At 28.1% G+C, this 20,489-nt stretch overlaps 1 protein-coding gene across 1 annotated transcript in view; it reads left to right on the top strand.

Moving 5' to 3' along the window:
• Positions 1-3,548: 3,548 nt before the first annotated feature.
• Positions 3,549-20,489, top strand: part of LOC101239181 (regulator of microtubule dynamics protein 3) — a 31,780-nt gene continuing 14,839 nt past the window's right edge. The window contains exon 1 of the mRNA XM_065806139.1: positions 3,549-3,867. Coding sequence (XP_065662211.1) covers positions 3,587-3,867 — 281 coding nt within the window. The 5' untranslated portion in view covers positions 3,549-3,586. The remainder of the gene's footprint in view (positions 3,868-20,489) is intronic.

The raw sequence follows: 20,489 nt of genomic DNA, 5'->3' as shown, positions 1-20,489 counted from the left end.
CGATAGATTGACCGTTTATGGCGGATTTTGTTTATAGCGTCTCAACCGTTTATTGTATAATAGCCAGGAGTCATGTTAAGTTTTTCATAAATTAGAATTAATGATTCATCCCAATATTAAGATTAGCTACAGCGTTGTAGACACCAAACTTTAATACTGTAATGGTGACAAATTTTGTTTTCGGTGTTCCAAATTTTTCTATTAAAGGACTCATTCGCATTTTGTGTTTTGCCGTGAAGACATTTTTTAAGCTCATCATCTTTAGTGAGGTCCCCAAAAATAGGAATCGATCACCGGAAAACGCGACTGGCTCCTTCACATTCCATTCGACTTGCAGAACCAATGAAGTTCATTTTACAAATATGTAAAATTTTCCACTTGGCATAAGCAGTAGGATTTCTTTTAGCAAGTTTTGATTTAACAAGCACCCTCTTCAAAATCGACTCATTAACTAAACGTCTAAAAACTTTCCACTGTCCAATGAGAATGTAGCAACCACACCATTTAATGAGGAAAATCCCCTTCACTGCCATATCCCATCACAAAATACACCAATATCAAAAATCTCATCTTTATTTTGACAATTTTATCTTAAATCAGCCAGAGCATCGGCCATTGTTTCTTGTGCAACTCCCTCTGTAATATTAGCTATTTTCAAAACAAGTTTATCATAGTTTTTTGGCGTCATTGGTTTTGACATGATCATGAGGGTTGTACATTTTTGAATTCCAGAATATCCTATTCCAAGAGTTCTCATTGTGTATATTGTACATGTGTTTTTAACAAAGATTCCTTTTTGATTTAATAATTTAGAAGTATAAAAGTTATTTTGATATTTTTATTTTGAACAAAAAATTGAAAGCTCACATGCAAGTCCTCGCTTTTCGCTATTGTTTTCAGTTATTACTAAAGTTGTTTGAAAGCTAGTGGGGCAACTTAAAACTGATACAGCATCTGACAAAATAGAATGGTCATTTATTCTATAACCTATTACATCTTTATTTTTGACATTAGCATTCTTTTGTGGTGTTAAGTTCAAAATAGGTTGAAGCTTGCAAAAAGAAGAAGTCGACGTTTTGAAGATATCTGTTTGTTTATCAACAAAAGGTTCAATATTATCATTTAAAAAGTAATTTAAATTATTTAAAATTTCACTGCCATGTAACACCTTTCCATTAAAAATCCCTTTTCTTTTTACTGCTCGTTTTGTTCTCGCTTTAAGTCTATCTACTTTTACCATGTTTAAAAACTTTAAAAAAATTTATTTCTGTTGCGATAAAAATTGAGCTGAAACTAAATTTAAAAACTAATTGTTCTTACTTATAGTTTTATAAATCTAACAAGAAGCTCTTTAAATTTAACAAGAAACCAAATAAGATTTTTAGTTGCGAATTTTATCTAAATTTTCATTGCATAAGGAGTCATTTATTGAGGTGTACTACTAGATGTAAATTTATATATTTTTAAAAACAACATTGTTACTACTTGAAAAATATATTAACGAACTTTTTTAAATGAAATTTTTTGGGGGTGCATCTCCCTTAAGACAACAAACGAATCAGTTACTATTATTCAAGGGTTTACAAATGTTTATTTTAATTATACAAAATATTAAAATATAATACAATGTTTTTGATTAAAGTCCTAAATTCAAATATGCTTTTAAAAATATTTTTAAATTTGTGTCTATAAAAACAGCAGTTTTACTTTTATTTTTCAGCTACTACAATCTTCTTTGACCAACACAAATTTATACTGTCTGTAGCCCACCAAGTTTAACATCTCTGAACTAATCATCTTCAGTTCCAACCTTAATTTAGACTTTAAAATTACAAACCTCCTTCTGCTTGACAATTGCTTTGACAATGATAGCTGAAAGTTTTTTGCCCGATTTAAATAATAACTTCTAACGCATTACGGAACGTTCAACTTGGCTTCACTAAAAACGGCGAAGTTCGATATCAAGGTAATATTATTGAGGAGAGGTAATAATTCAAATAAATTCGTGTCTTTTCTCGTTGTTTATGTTTAAAGTAGCCCGGACGTCTTAGGTACGCTTCTAACAGATATAACCCGAAAGCTAATTTAAGTTATAGAATATAATTTAAAGAGTAATAGAATATAATTTAAAGAGTAAAACGCAATTTAAAGGCATAAGTCTTTAAATTATATTCTGTATTCTATAAATTATAGAGTATATTGCATTTAAAATTTTTTAAAATTCAAGGAGAAAACTGATGATAAATATGGAAAATTTTATTAATGAAAAAAGTCTGTCAACCTATCAAGTATTTTGTATTGAACGCGTAAACACGTTAATTTAACACGCTATTTACTTTACCACGGGGATTTACTTAAACCCGCTATTTACGTAACCACGAGAATAAACTACGATATTAGTATCTAGAGCTGCCTTTACTTTTCCTCACTTATTTTTGGAATATGTTTTTATTTATTTATTTAACCTCTTCCAAACAATTTACCACTTTACTTTACCATGGGGATTTACTTAAACCCGCTATTTACGTAACCACGAGAATAAACTACGATATTAGTATCTAGAGCTGCCTTTACTTTTCTTCACTTATTTTTGGAATATGTTTTTATTTATTTATTTAACCTCTTCCAAACAATTTCTAATTGAAAGTAAATAGCGTGTTAAATTAATGTGTTTACACCTACAAACAAAATACTTGATAGGTTGACAGACTTTTTTCATTAATAAAATTTTCCAAATTTAACATCAGTTATCTCCTTGAATTTATCTTCAAAAATTTTTAAATGCAACATTCTCTATAGTCTATAGAATACAGAATATATTTTATAATATGAATTGAATAGAATGTAATTTACAGAGTAAAACACAATTTAAAGATATAAGTCAAAAAACTTAGCCTAACTTTGAACTGTGTCCTCTAAACTTTTAAATGTATCATATACATTTACTAAATGTATTTAAATGATTTAAAATGGCTAACTAATTATAAAAATTAAAAATTACAATTTTAATTTTCAACATATATCTGTAATTTCAAACTTATTTTTTCACAATAAAGATAAGTACAGTTTACGCGACTAATATTAATAATTTTTAATATTAGTCGTTTATATTATAATATCTTTATACTATATTAAAATATCTTTATACTATATTTATATTATAATATCTTTATACTATAGAGATAAGTTTAAAATTCTAAGTATAAGCTGAAGTTAATTTTGTTCTTCAATTAATTTTAGTCATGTAAACTGTATACAGTACATTTTAAAGTGTATTTTAAAGAGTACCAGTTGATTGGTTGAGTTTTTAGGCTTATAATTTTTAAATTATGTTTATTTTGTACGCAATCATATCAAAAATTGCAAATTTTGTACACAATTGCAAGTTATATTATAATAGAATGCATCAACAGTGTTCTCTAGCAGCATAACATAAAATAAAACTTGATTTGTAAATACTCAGTTACCTCAGAGTGCAGAAAACATTGTTTTTAAAGGAAGAAATTAAAATGTTTTTAGAAACTTTTATCATTTTTATCTCTTGTTTTAGATGTAAAGTTCATAATTATAACCATTTGTTTCCAAAATGTCATTTATAACCTGCTTTAGCCCTTTTGACTTTACAAAAAATTTTGCATTTGGACTTGGTCTTGGAGTTGGTATTGGTGTCATAGTTCGCAGAGTTATGAATGAAAAAATGAAGCATAAAGAACTACTCATTTCGTGCTTAAAACAGCTGACTACTGAGGTTCAGCAACTTCGTGAAACTATTCTTTCTATAGCTAGAGATTTGAATAATCAATGTGCCAGCTTGAGTGATAGTGATGAATACCTTGATGCAAATAATCCACCTTGTACTGAAAGTTTGTAAGAGTTTTTTAATTTTTGTTTATTAATAGTTTTCTTCTTCTTTTACTTAGTATTTATTTCTCTTGATTTGGCCACTCTTTTGTTGTTTTAATTTTGTGATATGAAAGTAACATCCATTTATAAAATGATTATTATTTTTCAACATTTTAAAAATAATTCGGCTCCATCAAGACAAATGGTGACATATTTTTAAAGAACCTTTTTTTTTAAAATATTTGGGAGCCCTTAAGTATTTTATTCTTTGGGGACCCCTAAAAATATTTTTAAAGTTCAGTATTACTTTATTATGTAATACACATTAAGGGAATGCCAACAGATACTTATCAAAAATGTTGTTTTAGGAGCCAATTTGATATATAAAACATGTCCCAGAAACATTTTGTGTATGGAAAAATAAATATAAAAATTTTTTTACTTATATTTTTTAACTTTTTTATAATAAGATATTCATCAATGATTAAAAAAAAATTTGTGTTAACCTTTGCTATCTTATTTTATCAGAAACATATTTTTGTTGATCATGAAAAGTTTTCATCAATAGACTTGTGTCTTTTTTGAAATGTTTAGTTGTTTCATAAGGTGTAATTCTGGGTACTTTGGTGGATTGGATGTTCTTGGCCAAAAGATTTACTCCATTCTATTGGTACTATAAAATTGTATCTTTTGAATAAAAAATCTTTTGAGTAATAGTTGCTAAATAAGGTCAAAATAAGTTTTTCTTTGACTATTTTTTTTCTTTGAGATCTTAAAAATGCTTGCCTAACAAGATATTATCTCTCAAATTTTTCGTGACCTAATATTATAAATTTTAACTCAATCTTAACTAAATTAATTGCAAAGCGGAAATAATGTATTAATTAATATTGCTTTAAAAAAAACATGCAGCACAGTATGTTTTGTTTTACTTATCAAAATTTTGAGCTAATTTTGGGTGTAAACCAGGATATAAATGTTATGTGTGCTTACTTCAATACTCCGTATTTTCTTATCACCATTGCGCAGTGTAATGATAAGTCTACATTTTTTTTTCTCTCTCTTTTCGTGTATGTACATTTGCAAACACCCCCTGGTTTTAATAACTGTATATACATTTGCAAATACCCCCTGGGTTTAATAAACAATTTAAACGTTATATGCAATATAATATATGATGCAACACGATAATTGTTTATGTATAATACAATTGTTTAAACTTTTTACAACACCCCTTGGTCTCTTGACAAAGTCTGCATACTTATTTGGAAACTTCCTCACTCACATTGATCTTCTGAGATTCACGTTGCAATGGGTTCTTCTGATTCTCTAGTATACAAGTCAGTTGCAATGGGAGCAGGACGGACATCTGACATGTGTCTTGGCAGTCCATTGATTTCTACCAAAACTCCTTGTCCTGCATCTGTACCTCTTCCTTTATTCCATTCGCTCATACATTTTGAGTCAGGTGATTTCACAAATACTTGTAAATAGTTGTGTATAGTATATTGTGTGTGGTTTACACTCATAGAAGAATACAGCTTTGTAGGGGAGCTATGTTTCCTCACTTTTCTGGGAGCCATGCTTTACCAATATACCATCTTTAATGTTGCTTCAGAATAATGATGTGCCAGGTACCCTGTTTGGATGCGGGGACCCAGTTATTTGGCTGTTTTCCTGGGTACCCAGAATCAATCTTTTTGTTGCAGTACCCAGCACCGGGTATCTTGAAAGAAATTTGTAATAAATGTAAGCCTTAAGTGCTGTAACCATTTGTTTTAGTGGTACTTTAAATTGTGTTAAAATATTATTAACAACATTGCTTTTAGTTTAAAATTCAACCAGTAAACTTCTTGATATAAGTCTAAAAGTGTTATGGAGTCGATAACCACAAAATCCTATTTGTTTAATATAGATGTCTCACTTTAAATATTTTTTAAAATATATTTTTCAAAATAATCATATATTGCAAAAAGGAAACTGATTTATATGGATATAAAATCAGTAATGCAAAATGAAATAATTAGAGAAACGAAAGAAAAGAACGGAGAAAAAAGTATTTGAATTGCTTCTTTTTGTTGTGGGAGAGAATTTTTCACAAGATAATTTTTAGTAATTAAACTTTGAATGAATGAGTTTGATGCTTTGACCTAACTGAGTTATTTGATTCACTTTTAAATGCAGTTTTTGCTAAACAATTGTTTACAATAACTAAACATTTACAACAGTTTAAATTTATTTTGAACAATAATTGCGCGTTTCATTTATCTTAAGCAAAAAATCTTGGAAGTAGAGGTAGAAGATAAATATTTTATATATTGTTTTGCAGGACCTTTTGTAGTTAATAAATAGTTAATTAAGAGCTTATTATTTAAGAAATCATAATAGTAATCATATTATCTGCAATATATAATCAAAAACGTACTTTCATTGTCTTTATAGAAATTTTATTTGAAAGTAAAAGAATGTCTTAAAAAAGTATAGCGTGGAAGTTCTTTGATATCAGCACTGCTCCTCATATGTGCAAGTGCAAACCATGTGATAGCTTAGTTACCAGAGGGGGAAAATCCTTAAAGTCTTATGGAACTACAGCAATAATAAAACATTTGCGCTTCAAGCACACCAAAAAGTTTGATCTAGAGGAGAAGAAAAAGGTTCAATTGTTGCTGTCTTGCGCTACTTCTGAAGTCACAGTTGCTTCTACCACCAATAATACCATACAAGCAACATTATTCAGGCTTTGCACAAAAAAAAACACAAAGAGATATCAATGACCACAGGTCTGTTTAAATCCATAAAACAATAGGAAAACTTATCACATTGGATATTCAGCCATTTTATATTGTTGAAGCTATGGTATTCAATGAACTGATTAAGGATGCTTACCCTAATTATAAATTACCTTATTTATGATTGGGGGTAAGCATCCTTAATCAGTAAAACATATTTCCGTCAAAACGTAATTTCTAATTGTTTAAAGATTTAAAAACAAAATCTCTGCGACAAACTATTTGTCTCTGATGACAGATATTTGGACAGCGGATACTGCGAAAATCACATTCTTAAGTATTTTTGGACATTGGATAGATTAAACTAAATTTACCCAAGAAACTGCAGTTCTACAAGTAATTCATTTTATGGAAAATCACACAGGTGTTCATATAAAAGAATATTTACAAAAAGGTTTAGAGTCTTTTGAAATCCCATTAAGTAAAATTCATCTTATTGTTACCGATAATGCAAGTAATATGAAGGCTGGACTAAAAAACAGTGGCATGTCATCAATTCCATGCTTTATTCATACTTTGCAGCTATGTATTCATGACTCTATATTTAGCCAAAAATCCAGCAAGGATTAAAATGTGTTGTTATTCCTCTGCAAATGTTCTAAATGTTCACATTTAGATGCTAAATGTTCACATTTTAATTCTTCCCCAATAGTATGTGCAAAATTAAATTAAATTCAGCAGTTGAGTATTGTACCTCACAGCAGCAATTCAGTATTGAACCTCACAAAATGAAACAAGATGTTCCAACTTGCTGGAACAGTTCATTTGAAATGCTACAAAGAAGCTTAACAAAAAAGTGTAGCACCTCTATCATCAATAGAAAGTGAAAGATTATTTAGTGCTGGTGGGGACATATACGAATCAACAAGGGGCAGACTAAAAGCAGATAACGGAGAATACCTAATGTTTGTTCATTATAATCTAAAGTTAATTAAACAATTAAAATAAGATACAGCAATTAAGTGTTGTCTAAGCTATTTTTTATTTGTTTTAAATTTTATACTTTTATTCACACTACAGTTAAGAAGTTTTCGACTGTAGTGTGAATAAAACTATTTTTTTTTTGCCGTTCTCTGTTTCTCTTAATCTTTTATTTTCCATAACATAACTTTTAATTAATTAGCGCATATTAGCAAATATTTAGCGATAAACAATCCCGAGGGAGAAAAAATATTTAGGGATATTGAGTTTACACTTTAGTTTGTGTAATACAAATTTGTGACCTTCAGGGTAAATATAGTTATTTATTAAAAGGAAACTTCATTTAGGCGAAATTAATTAGCGCAAATTAATTAGCGTTATTTTGTGAAAACAATTAAGTGCTTGAAATTTCACAAGCTTTTATTCCAACTTTTTGAAATAAAAGCTTGGTAAAAGAATAAAAATGGATCCAGTGCCATGTACCCGGACTTGAACCCAGTATTTTCTTCAGGGTACCCGAAATTGGGAACTCGACATAAACTGGTTCTGGCATATCTCTACTTCAAAAGTGTTTTTGGCATGCCATGACCCATGAACGGGGTCTTCCTTTGTAAGTCTTTCTTTTTAACTGATGGACGGACTTGATTGCATTGTTTTTACTCTCGCAATCCAAGACATGACAGGCCTTGTTAAGAAGCGTTATGCAGCTCCCATTTTGCCTGCGAAAAGGTGATTTGTCTATGGGTTCAGCAGTTTTGCATTATGCAAAAACTTTTTTATTTTACAATATTTAAATTAACTTTTGATATTGTTTATGTGACATTTATTCAGAAGAAATAAAGTCGTAAGTAAAAGCATTTAACTGCAATTGTAAACTAATAGATTTTTTGTTAAAAAAACAGTTTGTTTAATAATTTTTTTGTTGTTGTTAAAAATTAGTTAAAGAAAATAAAGTGTTTTAAGTCTTATCTTAAGGAATTAAATATATTAATTCCTTTTAAATATATAAATTATTTTTTGTCATAATAGTTTAAAAAATGCACAATTTATTTTGATGTAAATATTTTATTAATAAGATAGTTTATTGTCGATTCAATAACGTAAAGTTTTATTTCTTTCAAAATAAAATTTAGTTCATATTAAAAAAAATGATTTTTCAAATAGGAACTTAAATTTTATTTGTAACTTTTGTTATAGTGAGAAAAAAAAACTGTTTGTATGATTTTTAACGCGTTAATAAAATAACTTTAATTACAATGCGGTACTTGAAAATACTCTAGTGACACAATATAACTTCTAACAATACAAAATATATTTGCTGAGTTGAGTTACTTTGAAATGCGTTACGCGTTTTCGTTTCACAGTGAAATCTCATAACAAGGCCTGACATGACCACCAACAAGTTTTTCCAACAACTTTGAATCCAAGACATTTTTTAAAGAGCTCTTGAACCAGGCAACTTGACACTGTTATTATTGGCGATAATGTCATCAATAAATGAATCCATCCCAGACCCAACAACTTTGTTTAAAGACAATTTTTTTTTTTTTTTTTATAATATAAACTTCTTAAACTTAGTCGAAGCATTTTATGTACATATTTTATCGAAAATGAGCTCAAAACAAATCACTGACGTCTCGATAAAATTAGTTAGGGAAATTTTTCAAGAAATGTTCCAAAAACAACAAAATGATATACTATCGTTAATAAGTGCAAATTTAAAACTGACTAATGATCGAATCGATGGATTGCTGAAAGAAATTAGTACATTAAAGGAAACTTGTGAAATGTTAAAAAAAGATAACGTAAACCGAAAAGCTGATCAAAATAAAACTAACAAGCAGTTGATAAAGTTTGAAAAAACACAAAAAGACATTGAGGAAAGTCTAACGTTTTATCAAGATTGCAATGACAAAAAAATGAGCGAGTTGGAAAAAAAAAAGTCATCGAATGCAAATATAGGTGAGAATGAAAAAAATAAATTTAGACAGCTGGAAGATCGACAAAGGTGAAATAATCTTCGAATTGAAGGAGTTAAAGAAAATGACAACGAAAGTTGGGATGATACGGAAAAAATAATAATAAACATTTTTGAAAATAATCTCAATGTAAATGGGGTAATCATAGAAAGAGCGCATAGAACTGGCATTATTGAAAAAAAAAATCCAAGAACAATTGTAATTAAGTTACTTAACCATAAAGACAAAGTAAAAATCCTAAAAAATGCCAATAAACTGAAAGGATCCGGAATTTATATCAACGAGGATTTTTCGCTGGAAACTTCCACAATAAGAAAGAAACTTCTTGAAGAAAGCAAATTGCACAGGATAAATGGTAAGTATTCCGTTGTTATATACGATAAGCTTATTGTTAGAGAATTTATAAAAAAAAAAAAAAATGATAAATGATTTTCTTACGTTTTTATATTACTTTTTGAATTTTAATATTGCTTTAAGTTATTTCTGATTTAAAATGGCTGATGAAACTGTTTTAACAAACATAAATTTTAATTCATTTGTATCAAAAAAGTCAATACTATTAAACAACTATTCGGATCCTGATATTAATTTTTATAATAATGATGAAATAATTAAAAATATTAACCCTTTATATTATGACCCAAATTCTAAAAAAATTGCTAATGGAATGGAGGATAACTATTTTTCAATGCTTCATATTAATATTAGAAGTATTCAAAAAAATTTTGAGTCGTTAAAACAACTTTTATATAAAATTGGCATTAAATTTCAAATAATTTGTCTAAGTGAGACATGGTGTAAAGATAAAAACATTGAAAACAATTCTAATTTTCAATTACCTAATTATAAAGTAATTCATCAAGTTAGAGCATCTAATAAGGAAGGTGGGGGTTTGTGTATATACATAAAAAACTCAATATTATTCAAAGTTAAACCAAATTTAAGTTCAACTACTAACGATTACGAATCGTTATGTATTGAAATTATTAACAAAACCTCAAAAAATATCGTCATTCATGGTTTATACAGACCGCCTTCAGGAAGCATTAAGGTATTTGAAAACCACATTAAAAAAATAATTAAAAATAAATCGTCTATGAATAAAGCTGTATATTTTATTGGTGATATCAATCTCAATATATTAGATTATGAAAATAATATATATATTAAAAACTTTTTTAACACCATTTTTCAAAATAGCTATATTCCACTAATCAATAAACCAACGCGAATAACTAAGGAAAATTCAACATCCCTAGATCAAATTATAAGAAATGAATTTATAAATGAAAATATAAGAACAGGAATATTTACAACTGACGTGTCTGATCACTTTCCGATTTTTATCCTATCGCAAAAATGCATATATAATGCCCAAAATGAACGGGAAAAAATAATTAAAACACGTTTAATAACCGACACTTCTATTAGTCATTTTTATAAGCTTCTATCCTGTGTTAACTGGGACACCCTAAAACTAAATCTAAACGCCAATAAAGCGTATATTTTTCTAACAGAGTTTCTTAATCTTTATAACAAGGCATTCCCAGAAGTTACTAAAGTAATCAAAACAAAAACACTTTTAAACCCTTGGATCACGAAGGGCATTCTTAAATCTTCAAAAAAAAAACAACGCTTATATAACAAGTTTCTTAAAAAAAGAACTCTTAAAAATGAAACTACCTATAAAAACTATAAACGGCTATTTGAGTCAATTTTAAAACGCTCAAAGAAACGTTACTATTCTGAACAATTAATAAAGCACAAAAATGATTCTAAAAAAACTTGGTATATTATTAAGGAGGTAATTGGAAAAAAAAGCTTATACAGAAATTTACTTCCTCTAAATCTTAAATTTAATAACAAACAAATTGTAAATAAATCCTTAGTCGCTGAAACACTTAACCAGTTTTTTGTAAATATAGGTCCTACTTTATCATCTAATATAGCAACTACTCAATCACACTTTAGTTCGTACTTAACCTCAACCAACCTTAATGTTATGTCTAATTATAAACTTACAGAAAAAGAATTACTAGACGCAGTCTCTTTATTAAAACCCAATAAAAGTTTAGGATTTGATGATATAAGTAGTAATGTCATTATCAAATCAATAAAACAAATTACAATTCCATTACTACATATTTTTAATTTATCTCTAAAACAAGGCGTTTTTCCAGATAACCTAAAAATTGCAAAAGTCATTCCAGTGTTAAAATCAGGTGATCCTTCCGATGTTACGAATTATAGACCAATCTCAATTCTTTCTTGTTTTTCTAAAATATTAGAGCGGGTTATGTATAATAGACTATATTCCTTTTTAAATGTTAATAATATTCTTTTTCATAAACAGTTTGGATTTAAATCTGGTCATTCAACTGATCATGCAATCACTCACCTTGTTCATGATATATTTAAAGGGTTTGATGAAGACAAGTATACCCTAGGTGTATTTATCGATTTAAGTAAAGCTTTTGACACTGTCAATCATCAAATCCTTCTATCCAAACTGGAAAGTTATGGTATAATAAATACTAATTTGTCCTGGTTTGATAGTTACTTGTCTAATAGAAAGCAGTTTATTTCATATGATAGCGGAAAAACGGAATATAAGTCAATCACCTGTGGTGTTCCTCAAGGATCAATTTTAGGACCACTTTTATTTCTCGTTTATATTAACGACATTTTAAACTTAATTTTGTTTGCAGATGATACAAACTTGTTTTATTCTAGTAAAGATATCAGTAAATTATTTCAAACAGTAAACAAAGAACTTGAAAAATTAACCCAATGGTTCAAATCAAACAAACTATCTTTGAACATCAATAAATCCAAATACATTTTGTTCCATCGTCTTCATAAAAAACAAGATATTCCATTAAAACTTCCTGATCTTTTTATTGATAACGCATTATTAAAAAGAGAGCAATCAATAAAATTTTTAGGTGTGGTTCTGGATGAAAATTTAACCTGGAGGGACCACATAGGTCTAATTGAAAATAAAATATCAAAAAATATAGGTGTTTTGTATAAAGCCAAGCAGTTTTTAAATCTATCTTGTTTAAAAAACTTATATTTTTCTTTAATTCATTGCTACTTAAATTATGCAAACGTTGCTTGGTGCAGCACAAACGCAACAAAAGTAAAAAAACTGTTTAGTAAACAAAAACAGGCTATAAGGATAATTACAAACGTAGACCGTTTCTCTCACACTCAAACATTATTTAATAAACTTAATATTCTAAATGTATATAAACTAAACCTTTACCATATTCTTATCTTCATGTTTAAACTTGATAAAAAAATATCACCAATGTTATTTAATTCACTTTTTGAAAAAATAAACCACATATACCCTACCAGATTTTCAAAAAACAATTACATTCAATCCAAAACACATTATTCAGCAACCAAATTCTCAATTGCTAACCGAGGTCCTAAGCTGTGGAATACAATATTAAATAATGAGCTGAAATCTAATTATTCTTTAAACCAGTTTAAAACAAAACTTAAGCAATTACTGATGATACATGAAAATGAATTAAAGTTCTTCTAAAAAGCTTTTTAAACTAGCAAACAAAAACAAAAATTAACCTACTAATTACTCTTTAATATTATATTTAATATTCTAAACAATAGTCTGCTATTGTAAATGTATTTCTTATCTTATAAGTTTTGAATTTACAAACGATTTTTTTAAGTTTTATTATTTGAAATACTAATTACTAAAAATATTGTAAAATTTTATAATTTCAATTTTTATTAAAAAAAGTTATTGTAAATTCTTTTTGTAATATTAATACTTATATATCATCTTATTTTACTAATCAGTTCTTAAATATAAATACTCTTTGAATTACTAAATATTTTAAACGTTATATATTTTATTTTTTGCATTTTGTTAAAACATTTTATTTGATGAATATGCATTTTTTTGGGGGGTGCTTAATGATAAGATGAATTTTGTCTTCTTCAAGCCCCAGTCATGTAAATATTTGTTTTTATAAATTACGAGTGTAAATTATTTTCAATCGGCAAATACAATACTAAAAAAAAAAAAAAAAAAAACAATACCTTTTTTAAGATTTTAGTCATTATTATGGGCGCCGCATTTAAACCAAAGCCCAATCTTGTTAGACAGTAACGCTGCCCTTCATATTTCACAACTTGATTCCATAATACTTTGTCAACATGAATCTGCAGTTACGCTTTCTTTAAATTGATTATCTCAAGATTTTCTCCCATCTTTCTCCAGCTGCAAAGTTTGGTGCTGCAAACATCACCATCTGCAGTGTGAATGGATACAAATTGATTGGGCTCACAGTAGTCCATCATCGGATGTACGTTTAATTTGTTTTGTTAAATTACTGCCATCAACGGAATGATGCCATTACATCTCTCTTCAAATGGTTTCAGCCATCCCTGTGCTATCTATTCTCTTATTTTCATTGCATACTCACTTTTTGCATCTTCAGAAATATGATAATATAGAATTTTGTTTGTTAAAGTTGGTGCTTCCAGCAGCCATTTCCAAGACACGCTCTAACTGCCATTTTTGAATTCAGCTAGAAAGTCTTTATCAATCAGTTTTTGAATAGTGAATACTTTTAGTGAAAAGGCGAGAATACTTCATAGAAAGATGTATCATTTATAGAAAGATCAACAGCAATTGGGTGTTTTACTTCAATTGACTTCCCATTCATCATGACAACCTTTTCTCTTGCTAGTTTGACGTTTTTTATGTTTACAATATCATGACTTAAAATTGATTTAGAGCATCCAGTGTCCAACTGCTACAATTTTTCTTCCATTGACACATATGCAGAGAGTTAGCAGTTTTAAATTTTGTGGGCAGTCACTTGCACAAAAATGGGCCGCTTCCCTTACATTTTTTTTTCGAGTTTGTACACTTTTTATAGCAGTGCTAGGTCATGTGGTTGCCCATTCCACACACAAAGCACCACTGCTGCAGTTTTAACTGATATGTCCATCCTCACCACAACTGTAGTATGTTATGGTCTTTTGCCCACTTACTGTCTTGGGCTGATAGCAATATTCATGCAACTAACAAAACATGATTCTTTGCAACGTAAGATTACAAAACTTCTTGATTTCTTGTACCTGGTATATTGACATGGTTGATATTGAGCATACACTTTGTAGCTGTTTTCCTGCTTCATCAGGTAATCTGAGAATAAATGCGCACCTTATCCACTCTTCACTTGCGTGAGATGATGTTAGCTTGCTCAGCCTTGTTAATTCTGCTAAATATACGTCGATGGACTTGTTCTTTTCAAGACAGCGATTTACAAACTCTTCTTATGCTGTCAGTGGAGAAGCAGAGAAGGCAGTAGTCAGTGCATTTTTCTCTTCATTGTAGCCTTCTTTTATCTCATCACTGAGGCCTTTGTAAACAGCAAATGCCCTGCCAGAAAGAAATAAGGGGAGCACCACATGCAACTCATCAACTTTTGAAGTTTTGCTACCAGTTCCAATTTCTCTATCTATTCTTAATATTCACTCAAACCCTCGTACTACATCACCAAATCTGCAAACTTTATCACAATGCTCATGGCTGAAATAACTTGTAATAATAAGTCTAAACTTGTTTTTTTTGGCTGTGTCTTCATGAATATCTTTACTCAATATATATACATTTCCAAATACCCCCATGGTATAGTAAACGTTATAAATATTATATACAATATAATGTATGACGCACCCACAATTTTTCTTCTGATGCAACACAATAATAGTTTATATATCATACAATTATTTACACTCATTACACACAGATGGGCTAAGATCGACATAGATAAAAAATCATAACATCTTTATTTTTAAAGATTTTAGATTAAATTTTTTATCAGCAACTCTTGTTAAAAAATTGATTGTTTTTTTTTTGCAGATGTAGGATCCTGTACACCTCCCCAAAAATAATGTCATGTCAAAAATTGGTAATTTCAAACATAACTTTTAGTTTTTCAGAAACAGTTTTTTTGGATTCAAAAACAGTTTTTCCCAAGCAGTAATTAATTAAAATGATTGTTTCATCATAGAGACTTTTTCAAAACAAAGAAAAGAGTATTTATTTTTTTATGATTTATTTATATTTGTTAGATATTTATCAGAAATTTGATTATAAAATATAAAAAACTTAAAATTAAAAAGATATATTACAGCAAAAGTATAATCTTCATTAAGCTTGAGCTCCTTAATACATCCTGAACTGCTTTTTAGTGAGTTCATAAGTGGAACTGCACAATAATCTTTGCATAGCATCTTTATTAATTATTTTTCTTAAAAATTTCCTAGTGTAGTGTACTCAATGATTTTTAATCTTTATTTTGACTTTTCCTGAGCCCCCTCAGAAAGAAGATCTACTGGCACTGGTTGAATAAGCATGTTATGTACACTTCGATGTATTGGAAACCATTCAAAGCACCTAGTCTATGCATCTAATGTGATCAATCCAATCTTAATTAAAACTATAGTTGAAATTTTGAAAAAGCAACATTTAATCCACAAAAACTACATATTTAAAAAGAGTTACAAGCAAAAAACACTAGCTACTTTTCTATCAGTCAATGTGCATTCTAATTTATGTTTGATAGTAAAAGAGTTAAAGATCATTCTTAAAGACTGTAATAACCTCAACACTTCTTTTTACAAATTGAAATCACAATCTATGACACTTAAGTGTAGAAGTTTTTCATTAGTACAAAGTGGTTCTCCAGATTCTTCAATATAAAGTTAAAATCGGACGACACAAAATAAAATAACAAATGTTACTCTACATAACTGATACTTACTGGCCTTCTGTTCTTTGTTTGAAAATGATTGGCCAGTTGACTCATCAAATCTTACTTGGCGCATAAAGGCAAGAATGGATTTTTACAGATTTATTAAGTATTTTAACTGAAAATAAAAGAGCCTTTACAGGTTTTTTACGTGTTTTAAACAACCTGTATGTGATATAGTCAATAAGGGTTTATAAATCAACTGGGGGAATAAGGCTACTTAGTATTCCACAATAAGGTATGCATATATATTTTTCTTCCCTTTTTTTTTTTTTCTTCCAGCATGCTAGTGGCATGCTGGCACCAAAAAGCCCATGCAAAATTTTTCTAAAAAGACTTATTTCTGTGAAGTTTAACCATATATGCTTGATCTTTGGCCCATAAATATATTAACGCAACGTTTTATAAGGCATGTAACTTATAGCTAAGTAGCGTTACTTTGTGTTATAAAAAGAGCTTTTTATCAGCATTGTTTTGGAGAACCTAGAAAAGTTAGTAAATCATTTTTTAAAAATCAATGGGTAATTTTTATCGCTCTGCCGTTAATCAAAAAAACAATATTTTGTGTTCAAAAATATTTTCATAATGTAAAGTAACTGAACAATAGATAATCCAGGAAATTATAAATACTTTATTTATATTATAATAATATATAGCAAGTTTTATTTGAAATAAAATTGCCTGATAACTTGTAAAACTAGAAGTTCTTCAAGTGTTCAACTTTTGTTCCGTGTGTGTTACTATTTATATAAAATAAGAAAGGTCATACTAGATTGTTTAAATAAGTGATGTGGAATCTTATTGAATTATAGGGACATTGCGACTTTGGTTTCTGGGATCAAAAAAAAGGGACTCTGGGCTCTAGAGTTTTTTTTAAAATTTTTTTGACTTAATTAACCAAAGTTTTTAAATGGTAGGGTAGACTATAAAAAATTTCAATTATGCTGTAAAAATTATAATTTATTATTGATTCTATTTCTTTTCTAGAAAAATAACTATTTCTTTTAGGTTAAAGGTATTTTTACTAATATGCTTAAAATTAAAAATGTTATAATATTAAGTTCACTTGCGGTAGTGGTATAGTGGTAGAGCGCTCACCTTGTAAGTGAGAAGTTCCGAATTTGTTTGTGGTGCTCAGCTTGTTTAATACTTTCCATATGACTTTCATTCTTTTTTTTATCAGTAAAACCATATCTGTTAGTTAAAACAATATTATTCGGAAAATGGGTTAAAAAAATACTTTCTTTTACTTTAGCATCAATGCAGGTTTGAGTGTGTAAATATTTGCATTTGAGTGTGTATCTCTATCAGTTCATAGCTATCAGTTCACGCCAAAGGTTCTGTACGCTGCATATGCTGTGATTCCCCTCTTATATTCTTTAAAAGTAATGTATGCTATTGACAACGTATGCCATAAAAATGCTACACATTTTTGAATAATTTATATGCCAGAGGGCTATAAATTATTCCTTTTACTGGTTTAAAGTTATGCAACTGCTCGCTAAACAATTTTAAATTAATAAACTTATAATTTAATATAAGTTAGTATAAAAATTTTTTATGACGGGTGGGACTCTGGGTAAAAACAAAGACTCCTGGTAAATACAGGGACTCCTTTACTCCAAACTCCAGACTCCAACTTTAGATCCCTGGTTTAAATAGTATTTGCATTCATACAAAACATTTAAAAACTTGATTTAGAATTTTTTCTTTTTTTCTTTTATTGTTTAAAGTAATTTTCATGCTTTGAAATCACCTTTTCAAATAACTTTTTATGTTAGAAGTTGGAATTTTGATTAAAAAACAAAATTTTAATTTGTCTAATGGAAATTTCTTTTTTTGACACAGCAATCTATATTCTGATATTTAACAGTAGTAAGTGGAAGTGGATTTCTAACTTTTTACAGTTTTTTATTCTGTTCTGCTCACTAAAAAAAGAATAACTCTTGACAGTTTTTTTTTCAAAAAGTTTTCTGTTTTATATTTTTTAATTAATAGTGCAACTAGTAGTTAAAAAAAAAAATCTCAATATCATAATTTGACTTTAAATAATAGAGCATCAAAGTTGTGTATTCTGTCGAGATATTCTCGTATTCCATTTGGATATTTTATTTTTATGCTTTATGTTTGATGCTATGTCAAAACATATTTGTTAATTTCTAACTTAAATTATATAATTCAACTCCTTAACCTTAGATAAAATGATTATATTTCTAAGTATTTACTTATTTATTTTATTTAAACACACATATTCAGATTTTTTTAAAAAGTAACTTTTTTCTATCTTATTTCTGTTCTGTGTTAAACTTTGGTGTAGGCGAGAAAAATGTTTAGTGCAGTAATAAAATTAATACCGCAATATAAAAAGTTTGTTAACGTTTTCCTCATTTGAACTCTTAAATTTAATCTCATTCCACTATTTAAACAGGGAATGGATAGGAGACGAAAAAATTTCCCAAAATTAATGTATTTTTTTCATTTTAAACCAAATGCTAAAACATTTAAAATTTGAAAATATTTTCACCACATAAAAAGGTCAAATAACAAACTTGAAGTTTTAATTTTAAGGTTGCGTTTCAATTGTATGGTTATATGGTTATATGGTTAATGGTTATATGGTTAATGGTTATATGGTTATATAGCAATTAAATAATATGGTGATTAGCAAAATAACAATTGAATTAAAAACTAAATAGTTTTAATGATAAAATGTTTTAAATTGAATAAACAATTTAATTTTATAAGCAATTTTTTTAAATACCTAAAGCAAATGTGATTTCTTTTAATTAAATAATTTCACTAATTATTTCCTTTAAAAACTGCTCTAATGTAAATTGTTTGTAATCAGTTTTACTAAGCCACCATGTTTACTAATGTATGTATGTTACTCTAGTATACATTGTTGTTGAAGTAACTGCGCCATCTTTCTCTTTTTTCAGTATTTGCTTCACAACCTTATATGTAAAAATGTAAATTTAAAGAGTGAGATTAATACAACTAATTAAGAAAGTTTCATCACCTACAGTACTTTGGAGAATTTTTTTTAATGAATAAGATAATGAATAAATAAGAATTTAAAATATATATAGTATATGTGTTAGTTTACTTTAGCGTCACTGAACCTATTTTCCTCATTTAGTTTAAAAATAATTAAGTGAAATATCTTTTCTCTTTCGACAGCAATGCCAGTTGTTTCTGCTCTCCTTCTTTGTTTTTTCAAAAGCTTGATTGAGTAGTATGGAATTTGCACCTCTGATCTTCTGTAGACAACTAATTAGAGTTAAATCATCAGATGTTCATATTTAGTATAAATACATTCTAAAGCACAATAAAATAGTAAAAATCATCATGAGTCCATTACTTTAATTTATATGAAAGGTCATACATAAATAATTAGAAAAACTTGGAAAAGCCAAGGTGAATTTATGAATAAGATTTATATTTTAAATTTTAAGCTTCTTATAAAAACAGCAATAATTGCTGCTTTTTACATAACTTTATAGCATTATATATAAATGTGCATAATATAAGCATGGAGATGAATGATATCGTTGAGGCATGGTGTTGAATATTTGAATGATGCACGTGCTTTATTAAGTTTTGTAGAGTTTAACACTTTGTTGATAATAACACTTTGTTGATGTCAATATTTTGATGAAGACAACACTTTGCCAATGGCTATAATTTATTATAGTTTATTTAATGCAAAAAAGGTGATATGAAATAAAGCATTATGCTTTGAAAATATATGTAACTAGCAAAACCTTTTAAAAGTTTTATGCTATGATTCTTATTGATGTTTGTTAATTACACACACAAAAAAATAAAAGTTTATGATTGATTCTTTTATTTTGTTTAAATTTTTTTACTTTTTTGTTTTTAATTTTTAAGAATGTTATAAGTTTAATCAAATATCTTGTATTCTGATAATAAAATTTGGTGTGGATTATATGTAGCACTAGATGCTAATGAATTTTAATGAATTTTATTGAATGGTGGTGATGCGTGTTATGTGTGCTTATAAACTTATCCCACTTTAATAGAATATTTGATGTGGGTTATATATGGCCTGCTTTTAATTTGATGTAGGGATTGAAATGCCTGAATCAAGTTTTCTTGTTGGGTTTAGCCATACATTAAGAGAAAATCAAAAATTT

Source organism: Hydra vulgaris, chromosome 09, assembly GCF_038396675.1.
Source record: "Hydra vulgaris chromosome 09, alternate assembly HydraT2T_AEP".
NCBI classification, from domain to species: Eukaryota; Metazoa; Cnidaria; class Hydrozoa; order Anthoathecata; family Hydridae; genus Hydra; species Hydra vulgaris.
This window is presented reverse-complemented; position numbering and strand designations above follow the sequence as displayed.